Here is a 16,714-nt window from a genome sequence, read left to right as displayed (position 1 = left end):
GGAATAATCTTTTATATGCAGTCCTGCACGTCCCTCATCTCCAGGGATTCTGACTCTAGTTAACAATAATTTGACATCCAGTTTAAACTGTTTTAAACTTTGACGTGGAAGAAATTGATTGACCATTAACACCACCATGTTTGGAAGTTCATACTTGCAGCATTTCCAATATGTTTGAATGCTTATGTGGATTTTTCTTTTTAAATGTAGATGCCATTTCCTCAAACATCAACAGAAAAATGCTTTTCTGGGGGCAAGTGTTTTGGTTTTTTTTGCCATCATTGTTATTAATTTTTCAAGCTCATTAACAATTGAAATTATTAAACTGAGCTCTACTGACATCTGCTGGACAAAACCTGTTTTTCATTATATTACCAACTCAGTAATGTTTAGGTTTTGCTAATTTGATGATTCCTGTTAATTCAACCAATCAGAGTTGTACTAAATAGAAAAGAGAACCAAGCTAAACATAAGATCATGAATCAGCATGCATACACCTGAGTAAAGGTTTCTGTGTCCATTGCTCTCGCTGGAAGAACCATTTTACAGTTTGGTGGTTTAGCACATTTTCTGAGTGCCCTCTAGGTATTAGACACTGTACATACACAGTGGGCCAGTACTTGGACAGGGCCACTTCTTACAAGGAGCAGAAGGTGTGGTGGGGAAGACATATGTCTGAACAGATTATTTCAGAAAATATTCTCTCCATAGAGCCTCCTCTCTCAGCAGCAAGTCGGGCTGTACTCGTTGTGGAGGGAATAAAGCAGGGCAGTATCATGTTATCCATTAGGCCAGTGGTTCTCAACCTTCCTAATGCCACGACCCTTTCATATAGTTCCTCATGTTGTGGTGACCCCAATTTCATCATTACAAATTGAACATAATTAAAGCATAGTTATTAATCACAAAACAATATGTGATTTCCGATGGTCTTAGGCGTCCCCTGTGAAAGGGTCGTTCGACCCCCAAAGGGGTCGCGACCCACAGGTTGAGAACCGCTGCATTAGGCGATGATTAGTTTTACTTTGTACTAGGAATTTTTCATGGGCCTAAAAATATGTGTGTGTGTGTTCCAAAATGTAGCAAGAAAACAATAACTTGTAAATTAAATATCTGTGGGAGCACAGCTCCTTGGCTGCTGGGTATTAGATAAAGACATGAGAGGTTGTAGGCATATACAGGAGAGACTTTATTGTAGACCAAGTAGCCATTGCTACTACAGGAGCCATCAGACAAAGTAGTTCTTCAAAAGCCCCACAAAAGCAACCACGCAAAAACAGTCACGCACTGGCTGGTCAGTGGCAACTTATATACACACTCAAACAAAAGAGGCCTCGTGCCAATTAGTGACACTCATGCTACATTAACCTAAGCAGGTTACATAGGGTGCACTTGTGCAGTATGTATATTGCTACTATTGAGTCATTGCCCTCTCACCCGTGTAGGACAAAGGGGCCTTTCACCTAATAATACTGCCTGCATGCACGAGTATGGCAAATTGGCCTTGATCATCCGGCGTACTCTGGTTAGGGCTCCCACAATGTCTACAGACCATATGATGTTAACCTCACCATTTTTTCCTCTTCTGTATTGGGTATGATTTTTAATGAACATGATCAGGAGTTGAGAGACTTGGGGTATCAGAAACATGCCTTCAATATGCTTAACAACCCCTTGGACTACCACAGAGATGTGCCAGACAAGGAATGCAGCTCGTAAAGACGAGGCATACCCTACGGATCTGCCAGTCACTAGTGTTGTTATTTGTTTCTACGACGGAGCCTTGTCTGCTTTGCTGCGGACTGTGCACGGCATCCTGGACCGCATACCAGCCCGGCTTCTCCCTGAAGTCCTCCTCATGGACGACAACAGGGACTTCCGTGATTTGAAAGGAGAACTAGATGAATTTGTCCAAAAACACCTCCCTGGGAAAATTAATAAGAAATACAAAGCATGAGGGATTGATTTGAGGAAGAATGACAGGAGCAGCCCATGGAGCAGGAGACGCCCTGGTGTTCCTGGACAGCCACCGTGAAGTGTGACGTGGATGCAGCCCTCACTGGCTGCCCTCCGGGAGGACCATGGACGGTCCTGTGCCTGGTGAGCGATCTCATCTGCGGACTCGCTGGCCCACAGCTCCTCCCTGTGGTGCCTGGGGGGTTCAACTGGGGACTGCACTTCAAATGGGATCTTGTTCCCCTTTCCGAGCTCGGAGGGCCAGAAGGAGCTGCTCACCAGTCACGTCTCCTACAATGGCTGGGGGACTGTGCGCCACGAACAGAAGCTACTTCAGTGGCCTCGGGCAGTATGACAGCGGCATGGATATCTGGGAGGGGAACTTGGACATGTCATTTCGGATTGGGATGTGTGTGGTAAGCTCTTCATCGTCCCTTGCTCCAGAGCCAGACACATTGTCCTTACAAATGGCGGCTGAGTGGGTGCTGCACAGGCACGCTCCCAGGTCCACACTGGAATTACAACTAAAATACAGAAAAACTTACGGAATAATCAATGGAAGTCTCGCTGGAGAGAACCCTGACACTTGAGGATGGAAAGTGGAGACCACATAGAGGCTGGTAAGAGGGGCGGAGATGCGAAAGGGTTGAAGTTCCGGAGAGCTCTCTCAGCTGTGAGGGTTGCCACTGAGAACTCTGGGATCTAATTCCTAAGCTGGAGCAGAGAGCACCAGAACTGAGAAGGGTACCCACATAGTATCTGGCTGTGAAAAGCAGCGGGGTAGCTGTCTGCCAGGGAGAGATGGCTAGAAATTCAGGAAACCTCTTAAAGGGCCAACACATAAAATTCCCTGTGGAGCCAACCATCTTGTGCTCCAAGGCAGCGGGGAGAAGACAGCTGACCCACTCTATTGGAAAACACCTTGCCCCTTACATAGACTGAGAGTAACAATTAGCCTCCAGGCAGAAACAATTGCCCCACCCTATTAACCTCACTATTTTTATTTTATTTTTATTATTATTATTTTTTAACTTCACTATTTTTAAATTTAGTGCTTCTCAAGCATGCCTGTGATCTGAGTCATTGGAAGGACTGTTAAGGCAGATTGGTGGCTCCATGGCCAGAGTTTCTGACTCAGAAGACCTTGAGTGGGCCTTAGATTTTGCATTTCTAACAAGTTCCAGGTAACGCTAATGAATGTTGCTTCTCCAGAAACTGCACTTTGAGAACCAAAAAGAGTCTGAGTATGTTAATTCACCTGTTTTGGCTTGAGCAGCCAGGTAGTCGGTAGCACCACTGGCTGAATTAGGAAGTTCTGTTGAAGGGGGAAACTTGCAGGCATGAGAGGTAGAAAACATGATAAATTTGACTTTTTAAAGGAAATAGAAGAAAAGGCCATCAAAGCCAGAGCTACAAGACAGTCTTTCAATGTATTTTAATAAAATACGGATGCAACCCGATTTTTAACTGGGCAGGTGAGAGCTTGTAAAATGTAAAATAGCACATGCTATGCATTTAGTGTTAAAAGTGGAAGAAAATTCACTGGTTATGTGAGTCATCTAAGCTTGGATCGATTCCTGGTACAGGGCTCCCAGGGCATATGCGTATGTGAGCAGGAGTAGGAACACACTCACTTGTAGCAGCCTTTCAATTGAGGAGAACTAATGGGTTTTCCTATTTGTAATGAAGTTTCAAGCTTCCTGGGTCAGTTCTGTTCTTAAGCGCTGAAGTGTCTCTGGATAAATGACCCCTGAGGTACTATAGACCCGCATCGCCTTATGAAATTCTCATTTAGGAAACATGGCAAGTAGATAATGGCAAATTAGAAAAAAATGAGACTGCTAGTGTACATTTACTACTCGGAACATGCTAAGAAAAAAATTGGGAAAAGGAATGAGATTGATCTGCTTTTGAGTTTTAACAAAACCTTTAAGAAGTTGGCTGGCTAATAATGTCTCATAAATTCTAAGCAGGGGGCAGAAGGGTCTAATTTTCCTCATACAGGCCTTGATTCCAGATGACTCAAATTAATTCTTTACCATAGCTCTCGTCCATATGATTCTCATGTTATCAGAAGCTTATGAGTCTTCGAATTGAAAAAGGTTCTAAATCCTTGGCTATTCCCCCATTATAATTATAAATACATATTTGTTCCAAGTCCATTTCTTTCACTTGCTACAAACACCACCACAGAAAATTGGTCACCTCAAGACCGTATTGCCTTGACATTGTGTCTCCATCAGAAATCAGACACTAGTCTTTCCAGCGCTGTCATGCTCTTGCTCCTAGTGATTCACATTCATCAATCAAGTCTTGACTTTATCAGCTGGTTCCCTCCCTCCCTCTCTCCTTCCCTCCCTCCCTTTCTTCATTCCTTCTCTACTGAGTCAGGATCCCATGCTGGGTTGCTTATCTAGTCCCTCCTACTAAAAGAAAGCTCCGAGGACAGCAGGAAGCTGGGAGCTTGTTAGGAACGTGGGATCTCAGGCCCCATTGGACTGGCATTTTAGAGTCATTTTCATAAGATCCACAGGTGTACACATAATTCAGAGGCCCTGCCTTTAATGCTTTTTTTGATGTGCTTTTTAACTCTCGTACACTTCTTTCTCTTTCCATTCCTCATGCAAAGCCAGTCCTGGTGAGGTTCCATATCACATCGAAATTACCTGTTTATATTTATCTCCAGGTGTAAACAGTCTCTTGTGAGCAGATATTACCTTTTCCTAATTCCAGCTAGATGCCGTACTTAGCATATTCTAGCAGCACAGTTAACATTGTTTGGGTTGACGTTTTTCAAGTAAGTTGCTATGTAAGTCATGAACCAGTTATTAAGGTGCTAATGACTAATAGATATTTTATAAAGAGATATTTTAAAGTGCAAATATCTCTTTTAAAAATATTTGCACTTTAAAAGGATTTCTAAAAGAAATGAATTTAATGTAAACTATTAATAATGCTAATGCTGGGAGTTCTTGGGAAGTTGACCAACTGAGTGGGAATGATTTGGGGAGTAAGTGACTTTTTGTCCTCAAATTTCCCTCCACCTCGCCCATCTTTAAGGTGGTCCAAATGAAAGAATTCCGAGTGCTTCTGGGATGGCCGAGTGGCTTTTAAAGTGTCTTTTCCCTACTGGATTATAAACTCCAATATATCTAAATCAGTATCTCTAAATTTAACTAGAAACCACAGATCACAGGAGAGACCTGGGCATTCTGGAAATTTGTGGAACAAAGAAAAGCATAGCTCTCCATATGATTCTCATGTTATCAGAAGCTTATGAGTCTTCAAATTGAGAAAGGTTCTAAATCCTTGGCTATTCCCCTATTAAAATTATAAATACATATTTATATACAAATGTGTATGGGGAGGTAACAGGATTATTAGAATATATTTTATTGCAATTGCTCATCTATCACTTGTCTTCTTTGCCAGACTGTAAGCTGTCAGAGTAGGGTGTCTATCTCACATACACAGTATCCCTCAAGCCCACCAGGTACCTTGCATACAAACCTGCATGTATTCAGTGAATTTCGGGGACACAATGGTTTTAAAGCATTGCTCATGGCATGATTAAATACAATGACATGTCTCCGTCCTATAAACAGACTGCCAGCTGTTTGAATTATATCAGCAAGGGTGTGTGTTAATTCCTGAATGTGGAATCCTGAGAGATCAATATGAACCATCAACTTTCACCATGAGCCAAATCAGTATTTTGGGGGTGACAGATGCCTTTCTTAATATCCCAGCTTTATCAGAGAAATTAGGCAACTGTGACACTACTTTACAAAGGGATGTGTCAAGAATCTTGCCTTCCCTGCATAATGACTGTGTACCTCCCAGATTCCGTCTCTAATACTTATTTGTAGAGTGATAGAACATTAGCTGCAGAGTTCATGTCACCAGGATTGTAGTTTGCATGTGGATGAAACGTTAACATAGTGTAGGAATATGAAATTAAACTGGCTGACTCTGAGCAGTGGTCCTGCTAAGATCCATTTCTCTGTTCTCATTATTTCGCCTCCTGGTTTATTGTGTTTGCTGTTCTCTCCCATTACTCACAAAATTGTCAAATAAGTCCCCGAGGATGCACCAGCACGGGGCTCCTGGAAAATAGTGTTTCGATATTTTACATAATGAGTCCGATGAAGCCAACGTGTTCTCCATTGTAAAAAGCCAAGGTTCTCTCACTTTGTTTATTGAACCTCAGCTTTAAAAGGAAGACAGCGAGTGTGGATGAGAAACAGAGTGAGAAAGCAAATTATCAGGGGACTGACTGTTAGGCTTTTCAGTTTAAATGGTGCTTATAAGAGCAAAGAACTCATGAGACTTTTAATAACACTGACTCCACAGTGGAAAATATCTAGGGAAATAGAAGTGACACAAATATTATTATATTCAGAGACTACGAGAAGAAGGAAGGAGACAAAGGCCTTTCTAATGCAAAGTTAGAAAACCGTAAATCAAACTACCATTGTTATGAAGCAGGGGACAAATTTCTTCTTCAGGTTTTGTTTGTTCATGAAATGACAACTGTGGTACAACCTAATGCGTTTGCCATTATTTTTCTTCTGGTGGGAAGATGAGCCGGGCACAGTAAACCAGGGAACAGTGCTAGCTGGCCTTAACAACTGAGTTGTTGCCGAAACCGGTTTTGCTCAGTGGATAGAGCATTGGCCTGCAGGCTGAAGGGTCCCGGGTTCGATTCTGGTCAAGGGCATGTGCCTGGGTTGCGGGCACATCCCCAGTAGGAGATGTGCAGGAGGCAGCTGATCGATGTTTCTCTCTCATCGATGTTTCTAGCTCTCTCTCTCTCTCCCATCCTCTCTGTAATAAATCAATAAAATATATTTAAAAAAAGAACAACTGAGTTGTAATCTCGGGGAGTTAGCGGGGATGCTCCAGGCATCACTTGAGGAATCTTTGGGTGGCTTCTTTGAGGCTCTGTCCTCTCCACACCTCACTGCCCATGTCAAAGATGTGACTCTGCCATCGAAACCTTCATTCAAAGAAGGGATATAAAAATGTGTATTTATCCTTAGTATTATGAGTCATTAATACAATAGACCAGGGGTATGAAGGGGATTTTAATCATATGCACCCAATGACAAAACCTCATTCAGGGATGAAAACAAGTACTGTATAATTTGGCAGGTCTCTGTTGTGCTAAGTGACACTACAGGGCTGTGTCATGAAAATAAATGGGACAGTTATGCCAGGTGATTCAGCAAACTCCTTCCTTCCTAACCTCTGCACAGACAGTTTATAATTATGCCTCATGTCATCTTCTCTATTCCAAGTTCCTTTCAGAACTGTCATCAGGGAAATCCATTTCTAGAATTATGCCTTTAGTTATTAACCACAGGGTGGATTCTCATATGTATAATGCACTGCCCTGCTTGAAGCCTAGTAGATGCCTTCCTCCTAATTCTATAATGATCAGATTTAAAAATATTTTCCTCTAATACATCTCTATTTTCAGAAAGTACTGCACATCTTGTTTCACCCAACAATGAAGAAAAAGTCAGGGAGAAACATTAGGGGTGAGTGTATAGAGAAAAAGCCATCATTTACCACTGAAGAACACTGTTCTTAAGTATAAACCAAATCAAACAAAACGTTCAAGACAATAGATAGTCCTAATAAAATTTTATTGAGAACCAGTAAGTCAAATCCTTTACAGAACATAGAAATACATATGATCCCAGCCCTTCCCAATAAATGGCAATATAATATTGGGGTGGGTTCCCTGAATATCCCAAACACTTAGTTTTATACCTATGGGGAGAAACAGTTCTACAGCCTAGTAATATAGAAATGAGGTGCTCTGACCTATTTAGGGGAAGCAGAAGTGGAATTCAGTATAAGTAAAAAGGACTACAGAAGAGTTCTAGTAGCCAAAGGAATAGATGAACAAATGTCTACTTTTCACATGTTGTATTTCAAAGTCAGCTAGTAGAAAGCAGGGCATCACAAGACTAGACAGAAATTAGCCTGAGGACATAGGAGCAAAGGATCTCCGTCCATTCAGTTACATAAGAAAGTAGTAACAAGGAGAGAAAAGAGTCTCCGATCCATTTTTACCCAACGCTCTACCTACCATGAAGGCTTTTGATGCCAAATAATTGGAACTGACATCAGAGATGAAAAGGGAGCCAAATGACTCTAACTAAGGATTAGAGACAGACAACCTGGAGGAGACCAAAGCCCAATGGTATTGATGAAGATAGTTATGATAATGTTAGCATTTTTTCCATGATGAAAAGTTAACTACTGCAATTTTCATCACTACAGGAACAAACACAGGCAGGACAAATGAACACTGTGCGGCAAACTCTTAAGGTTTTACCACCTAGTCTTTTCATGGAGACGAGACACACTAATGAGTTTTCTGGGAGGCAAGTTTTGGGAAGGTGTTTTTTTTTTCACCAAAAAGAAAAATATATGAGAGAAAAATAATACAACAGAAATACAACTGAAATGATGCCTCTTCCTTTTAAAACTAAGAAAGCTAATGTAAAAGTTTCTTTCAGTTTCTATCATGGTCTTAGTTTATAGCCTTTGCCTAAGTTAAAATCCTATCAACTTTCTCAGCTCTTATGCATAAAAATTAAAAACGACACAAATCCTGCCAGTTTCGATAAGTCCTAAAAAGAAAAAAAAAGGTACCTGAATTGTGTTTATATTGATGAATTTGATAATGGATGACAGTAGCCAGATTGTAATTCAAGTACTAATCAGAATCTTATTCAAAATATTATTTTCCCTGCCTTGAAGTCTTCCTGGGGTTTAAATTGACTAAGATGTTTGGAGAAGCACTCTGATCAAGTCTCAGGCTAAGAAATTATGTTTTTTTGTTATTCCTTTGGTAACTATAATTGCTAGAAGTACAGGCAAGTAGAGTAAGATATTTAACTAAACCAAGTGGGTTTTGTTCCTTCCAGTTAGACACCCAGCCAAGGCAAATTAGCTTTCCTGTGGATGCTGACACGCCGCTGAAACGTTCCTGGGAAGGCAGAGCTTGCACATGGCTCTCAGCAGCACTTGAGAAACCCAAGAGGCACAAGGTTGTCCCCGAATAGCACAAGTCACAGAGGACAAGCAAATCCTAGGACTTGAGTAATGGGCTGTTTTTTAGATCCTGTTGTCAGTAGCCTTTAAAGCAGGGGTGGGGAAGTCTGGCCCATATAAGGCCCACACTATCATTTGGTCTGGCCCTGCCAAGGCATTAGGGGTGAGTTAATTAAATGTTTGACCAAATATAGCAGGCTAATTTTTAGGTTGATAATTCTGTTTGGCCTGCAAATGGTGTTATAAATATCCAAATGGCCCTTGGCAGAAAAAAGATTCCCCACCCCTGTTTAAAGGCTTAGACAATTTCCAATAATATTAGCTGTTTTGGTGCTTTGTGGAAAACAATAGGGGACTGCAGGAATCAACACACACTCAGTGGGGTTTTGGCTCAAACTTCCGATAAAAAATAGCATGTTTTTATGACTGAGAGAGCTGTGAGATAGGCACATTTAAAACTTTTAGACCTGTTTTTTTAAAGCTACAAATGTTCTAAAATTAGTCAAAACATAGAATAAGACAAGCTTGAGAAAGGCAGCAATGAAAGGAGTAGAAGCTGTTGAGTCAAAACATTTGTACAGACTTGAAGCACCAGGGATTCTGCATCTACTATATAAATACCCTATTCTGAGGGCTCAGAAATTGATGAATGTAAAGCCTAACATATGCAAAAAGGCAGGATCCATTTGTTCTAAGCATGATCACTGGATTTATAGCAACAGCTTAGTGTTTTGCTTTTTTCCAAGCTAATGGCTATACACACAGCACCCCTCCCTCCTTTTAAATAGAATTAGAATGCTTTACTATTTAGTGAAAAGACCTACATCCAGATAGGTTGCTAGGAAGAGAAACGTGGCTCGCATCAAACAGCCAGCATGAAAGCAAAGTCACTGCCAAGCAAGTGAAACAAATCAAAGTTTAGAAGGTCAGTGGGACAGGGTGGACTCAAGTCCTCAGCTACAACATAGTCACAGCCTGAACACAGGTTTCCTGTTCTTATACTAATTCTAGAGAACAAACAAATTTAAATAAATAGTTACGAACTGCACTAGCTTACTTTAGAAAAATAACACACAATGAGCTCTTATTGTTAGCTTATCTAGAACTAACCTTCAAAGCATCTTCACGACTAGAGCCTGGATGCTTTCCTAACAAAAAGGGGCAAATGTCAGAGTACGCTGATCTCTAGTTTAAATTAACATTGTGACTTTAAAAAATGGCATTTAGGTCGCTAGAGCAGTTTTTAACTCCTGCAATTTTTGTCCTGGAAGCACAGAGTTATATTTTTGTTCCCTTTCATAATCAGCCCCTAGAGAAAAGCAAAGTCATAAAACTGAACTGTTGGAGAAAAAATACTAAAGAGCAGAGGTAGAGGGCAATGTCCAACAATAATCATACATTTATCTGTTATCTACATTTAGTTTCTTTTAACCATTTTTAGAACAGTAACAGACAATTATACTCATAAGCTTAAATAAGAGCAAGACTTCCTCCAAGTTATAAAATATATATATATATATGCCCTCAAAATATTATACATATCACCAGCTTCTTTTTTGGAAGAAAGTGAAGTTAAAGTTAAAGGATTTCCTTGGATATTTTAAAATAAAAATAAATGATTAAAAAAGGAAGTGAACTAAAGACAAATTCTGAAAAAAAATCAACTAAACCAAGTACACAGTTTGACTGTTTCATTGAAAAGCACTGACAGCATTTCGCTCAGGTCTGATATACAGGAAGGGTCATGCATGAGTTGCAGGACAGGCTGTCCTTCTATAGCTCAAATGCAGGAAACCGGGCTTTCGAGGGCACGAGGAGGTCAGCCAGGAAATATATTGTCCCAGCCATTCCTGAAGGGAGAGAAAGAGGAAAGTTAGTATACCAAACGACTCCACTTTAGAGAGTGGCTTCATTTTGCAGCAACAACGTTACGATATTAATGGCAATGATCTAAATGAAGTAGGCATCTGTCTATATTTACATTCCTTGCGGTTCAGTATTAGAGGAGATCACCAGTGAGGTGTTCAGCCGCCTCGTCCAGGGGAAGACAGGAGGGAGAGTGGAGCCAGACAAGTTCAAGGCACAGCCCTGCCATTTGTTGTGTGAGCACTGAGGGTCCCTCCCTGTCTTCACATCTGTGACGTGCGGATAATGTCTGTATGTTTTCGCTGAGATTTATGACGGCATCTGCACTATGCCTAGCACGTGCCTGGCTCCATAATGGTAGTCATCACTATGACTATTAGTATGAGGTCTGTGCTAGTCCACGTGCTCACTGATTTTTAATACTGAGCTGTTGTACTAGGAAATAAGGAAGTAGTTTAATAAATGATTGTAAAATTAAGTTGTTGACAAAACTCTGATTTAAATACATTAACTAGCAAGCAGAGCAGTGGATGCTGACATTATAAGGCAAAAAGTCATGTGGGAAAATACCTTCAAAGAGGGAGAAGGGGGTGTCCGGTGTTCTGCATCCATGATCTCCATAATCTAAGCACCATTCAGCAAACTGAAAATGAGACCAAGTTAAATTACTGCTGTGATTTCTTCCAGAGACCCCCACAAGTTGATAGACATCGCCCATAAGAATTATTCTAAAAAGTAAAAAAACTATCTTCAAGGCAGAGAAAAGGAGTTAATGCAGAGAAATGCATGGCCTGACAGAGTGTGAAACATGAAGGGAATTTAATAAGCTATCTGAGCCCTACATCTCCAAGGTTAGCATAGAAGAAACGAAGGAATGACACCACCTACATCTTTCTTTTTCTCTCAGAAATGCTGCTGAATAGAATTATGTCCTTTTAAAAGAAAGATAATTCCACTGAATGGTTTTGAAGGTTTTTCTTAAATAATTGTGTGTCCCACAGATACGGTTTAACAAATGAATGAATGAAATCAGATTAACTGGAAACCTTTCTACAGCCTCTGGGGCTCTGACTCCTACCTTACAGGCCCTGTAGAGGTACTTGGCGTCCTGCGTGACGTTGTACAGCGCCAGGAAGGCATAGGCATTCCCCGCAGTGCCATGGCACAGCCCATATCCCTTCTTCAGCAGCCCGTGCTGCCAGATCACATCAGCACACTGATAGGCATCGTTGAGATACTGTTCCTCTTTGAATACCTGCAGAGTCAGGGACATCATTTTATTTTAAAGGATAGGAAAGAAAATTCTATTGGTCTTCCTCCTCGACAGGAAAGAAGGGGAGATGGAGGAAGGAGGGAGGGAAGTGGCTTGGTAAGAAAGGATAAAGGATTTAGCTGTACAGAGATGTGGTACATCAGTGGGACAAATTACAAAACTGCTAGCTTTAAAAAAAAAATAACGGGCATGACTTTGTTTGCATGGTCTAAGTTTTAAGTGTGTGTTCGCACGCGCGCATGTGTGTTATTGGTGAAGTAACATTATTTTACTTGAAACTTGCTGTTATCATTAGTCACTTCCCAAAGAACACACGGTACCTTCTTTGGTAACAATGATGCCCTTGATTAAAAGGAAGTTTCTTCACATACTGAAGGAGAAACTGTGTATATAAAGCTGATTATAAAAACTGATTTGGCTATAAAACCCTGCACTTCGTCAGAAAAATAAAGATACACCTTTACAATGTTTTGTGGACTCCTATATTAATCGAAGACTTGAGGAATATTCTGATTAGACATTTTAATTATCTCATTGCAAACTAAGTGATCTTAAACATAAAGGCATTTTTAAAAGATTTCCCAAGTTTCTAAAAGTAAAATTTGATATACTAAAAGCTTACTTAGATTATGAGATGCCAGTCTGTAGATTTGTAATTTATAATGTTTTCAATGTTCATGGATGCATGCTATAGTTTAGATCCTAAGTTCACTCTATTGCATGGCTGAATACTATTCCACTGTAGGCAGATACCACATTTTGTCTATCCATTCATCTGCTGATGGATACTTGGAATTATTTCTACCTTTTGGCTGTTGTGAATAATGCTGCTGTGGAACACAGGTGTACAAGTGTGTCTGGATCCTTGATTTTAAATACCTAGGAGTGGAATTGCTGGATCATATGTTAAGTCTAACTTTAATTTTCTGAGGAACTGCCAACTGTTTTCTCCAGCAGTTGCACCATTTTCCATCCCCACCAGCAATGTGTGAGGCGGATTCATTCTATTTTTTCATCGAGTTCCTGGGGACTCATCATGGCTCTGCAACTGAGGCTATACTCTTGGCTACTCTAGTTGTCAGGGAAGCAGTCTCCTGCTCTGTGAAATAATGTCCACTCTGGGGCAGACAGACACTGTGAGAATGAGTTATAATCCATTTAGCAACGGTGAGCTTAGGTCTAACAAGCGATTTATCTATTGCTCCTTTAAGGATTATGCATAAAACTAATTTTAAATTTTAGAATTTTATATTTTCCAATTTATTTCTAGAAGGAGAAAATTCACAGTACCTTATAGGCCTGGAGGAGCATGTAGATGACCCCAGGGGCACCGTGACACCAGTGGACCAGCAGGTCCCGACTGTCGCCCACACAAGGAGGGTAATTGCCGGAAGGGAACTTCAGCTGGCAGACATAGTTTACACTGGGCTTGACCAAGCTATGTAGCATGGCAGGGCTCACTTGAAGGCAGGGCTAGAAGTGAGAAACGGAATTATTAGTTCTGCTGAAGCAAACAGATCTTCCTGAGCCTCAGGAATGAGTTTTAAACCATAGAGAAAACATGACCAGAAGGAATTGGAAATCATTAAGAAATTTTGAATTCCATCCAATTATTTTGCCTCTTGGAACAAATTAAACTAGGCTATCAGTTAACTCTTTGGCCTTATGTCCATCTTATTTTTCATTTTTTGTTATCTTACATACATGTAAATAACTTTCCTAAGTCAATGCTTGAGAGAGTGAGTGTAAGAGAAGTTTGAACTCCTTCAGCCTACATTAAAGCCCAGAAAGAGATCCACAAAGAAAACTTCCATTATTACATTCAGATGTTTCCAGTGGAGAAGGGTACGAACAAGTTAGGAGACCTGGAACTAGACTCCAAACTGCTGTGTGACTCTGGACCAAGCCTGTCTGCAGAGCATTTGGGATTGACACTTACGCAGGGCGATTCTGATACAACAATGTACAGATTTACAGGACACATTGAACAGAGCATATGAGTCTCCACTTTTGATATAATTTTTAGTTTCTCTTTTTGATTCAAAGCACTGATCACTTCTTTAAATTACAAGTTCAAAGTGTTGTCTTTGCCAGGTAGGGGGTGAATTTGTGGGGCCGAGGGGGGCAGTGGCATGAAGCACAGGCAGGAGGCTGTGGTGGCAGGGAATTAGGCCACACGGATGACAAGGCTTTCAGACACTGAACCTGCACTGAGTTCCTTAGAGCACATGTAGATTTCACTTTATCCAAAGAATATTGTTCACATTCAATTTAAAATGCTAGTGTAGAATGAAAGGATTCTCCTCAAATTTGCAGGAATTATCCAAAATGGCCAACGCATATATTGCTTTATGCTGATACATAGGCACCTCCTGGAATGAACTTTTACACGGATTAAAAATGAAATCATTTAAAATAGCTAACAATCTGCCAATGGAAAACGCAGTAGCTGGGTTTCCAGATTTCTTACTATAGAGCAAAGGAGGTAGAGGGTAAGATGCTCCTGATGATCTACTTCAATGAAAGGTCATGTGGCTGTTCAGTCACTGACACACGTGACTCAACTCACCTCGAAACTTCAGAAGACATGAACTCTCCTTTCCTGAAAACTTTTAAGAGTCATATTTGTTTTTGGAAATAGAGCAATAATGAGGGGATTTAAGTCTATAAAAAGTCAGAAAATAAAGGAATTTAAGTCTAAACTGTCAAAATCCCTAATTATAAAACTCTTAATTGAGAAGTGTAGAATAAATACAATAGTTGGTCTCCTATTGCCACTAACCCTCAAAGTGTGACTTTGCATTTAAAAGCAATAATAACCTTGTGTTTTCCAGCATCATTGTCATTGTTTAGTTATGGGGAGAAGGCAGGCCTGACATTGATTTTGCATTATTATAGCCAGCTACTCAACCAGTAAGTAGTATGTATGTCTAAGCACTCATGTTGAACATATTAATGAAACACTTTTCTTTATGCCACATTGTACTTTGGGAAGGTGAGGGGGACGCCTTTGCTACCATTAAAAATCAATTTTCTTTAGCCATAAATTCTTATTCACAAGTGCCAATTTCTCCTTAAAGAGAGTTAAATAAGCCCCAGAAATGATTCTCCCATGAGCAGTCCCCTTCTGACCTCCCCCCTCCGATTATGCTGGCTGCAGTAAATTCTATTTGTCCTTAGTCTATTTGACTTTGGCTGATGTCCCACAACAGTATTTGATCTAAATACAGAACGGTTAAGCATAGCCTATTCAGCTATTTCCCGGGTAGGTTATACAAAATCCATTGGAAAGGCTCCTTAGCTTTGCTTTCTAAGTGAGCCTTGGGCAACACGTGCTCATTTTTCTTCTACTGATTTTGGTCTTACTTCTGGAATTTGTTCCAATGGGTTGTGCCTTACAAGGTAAAATAATAATAAGTATAGGTCAAAACACTTTAGTCTAGACAAGTGGGCCTAGGCAAGTATGGTCATCCATAAGTCAAACATCATCTGAAGGCACAGCGCCTTTTATGTTTATCCACTTGAAATGCCCCTTGGCAAATATTAATCTTGTTGTTCAGGCCAGGTCATTACGGGGAGGGTGACGCAGGAGTCGACAGAATGAAAAATGGAGCTGGAGCACCTGTCTTCTGACCTTGTCAGTCAAGTCAGGAACACCTGTTGAAGTGTCACCACCATCCCCTCTCACCTGCATCAGGAAGTAGTAAATCCCTGCCAGGCCATGAGCAGCCCCCACATAATATTCTTGGTACCACTCATACATCAGTGGAGTCTTTGCTGTGAAGTTTCTCTTTCTAGCTAGGTTTTCTCCAGATGTTAAGACTGTTTCACAAACCTACAGAGAAAAAACCAACCAAAATAATGAGAATTAAAGTAAAAACCCTGCTGGTGGAGGTCAGAACCTGTTTGAATAGCTTAGATTCTGGGGAACATGGTGAATTAGACAACTTAGGCCATAGAAGGGCAGTTAACTCGCTCTCAGAGAGCGGGTGTGACTATATTCTGTCGGGTAGGGGAGGGTGCGGAAGATCTTGAACTCTTTTCACGACAGCTTACAAGGATGGACTTGTCAAAGGAATGCATACCGTATTTGCCGGCGTATAAGACGATTTTTTGGCCCTGAAAAATATGCCTCCAAGTGGGGGGTCGTCTTATACGCCAGGTACACTTCAGATAGACTGCCCATAGTGCTTGCCCCGTGCCATAGTGGCCTCCCGATGCCCGCCCTCTTCATTCCACATACCTTTCAGGCATCAGCAGCGCTGCTGGGTGTATGCTCGGCTGTTATGCGATTTTGCTGTTATGCGATTTTACCACACTCACAAAATCGCACACAGCCGACCATACACCCAGTATGATAGCGCAAAATCGCGAATCGCGATACCATACTGCGTGTATGGTTGGCTGTGTGCGATTTTGCGAGTGTGGTAAATTCGGGTTACCGTATATTTCTTTACATATGCATTGAAGATTCGCGATTTTGCGCTATCATGGTGCCTGTTAGAATGTTGAAGAGCTCGCACTTGCGCACTAGTGAGGTCCCAGGGA

The 16,714-nt window shown here is 40.9% G+C and overlaps 1 protein-coding gene and 1 pseudogene across 2 annotated transcripts in view; one reads left to right on the top strand and one right to left on the bottom strand.

Moving 5' to 3' along the window:
• The first annotated feature begins 1,380 nt into the window (after window positions 1-1,380).
• On the top strand, window positions 1,381-2,434 carry LOC102766241 (annotated as a pseudogene).
• An 8,000-nt stretch (window positions 2,435-10,434) lies between these two features.
• LANCL1 (LanC like 1) overlaps window positions 10,435-16,714 on the bottom strand; it is a 25,600-nt gene continuing 19,320 nt past the window's right edge. Inside the window, exons 6-10 of one of the 2 annotated variants that reach the window (XM_006778937.2) lie at window positions 15,855-16,001; window positions 13,457-13,639; window positions 11,972-12,148; window positions 11,464-11,536; window positions 10,435-10,877 (exon numbers count right to left, since the gene is read on the bottom strand). In XM_006778937.2, the coding sequence (XP_006779000.1) occupies window positions 10,801-10,877; window positions 11,464-11,536; window positions 11,972-12,148; window positions 13,457-13,639; window positions 15,855-16,001 (657 nt within the window). In that variant the 3' untranslated portion in view covers window positions 10,435-10,800. The remainder of the gene's footprint in view (window positions 10,878-11,463; window positions 11,537-11,971; window positions 12,149-13,456; window positions 13,640-15,854; window positions 16,002-16,714) is intronic. The other variant, XM_015558120.1, reaches the window with a different exon arrangement.

The sequence above is a fragment of the Myotis davidii genome, unplaced genomic scaffold, assembly GCF_000327345.1.
Source record: "Myotis davidii unplaced genomic scaffold, ASM32734v1 scaffold268, whole genome shotgun sequence".
In the NCBI taxonomy this organism is placed as follows: Eukaryota; Metazoa; Chordata; class Mammalia; order Chiroptera; family Vespertilionidae; genus Myotis; species Myotis davidii.
This window is presented reverse-complemented; position numbering and strand designations above follow the sequence as displayed.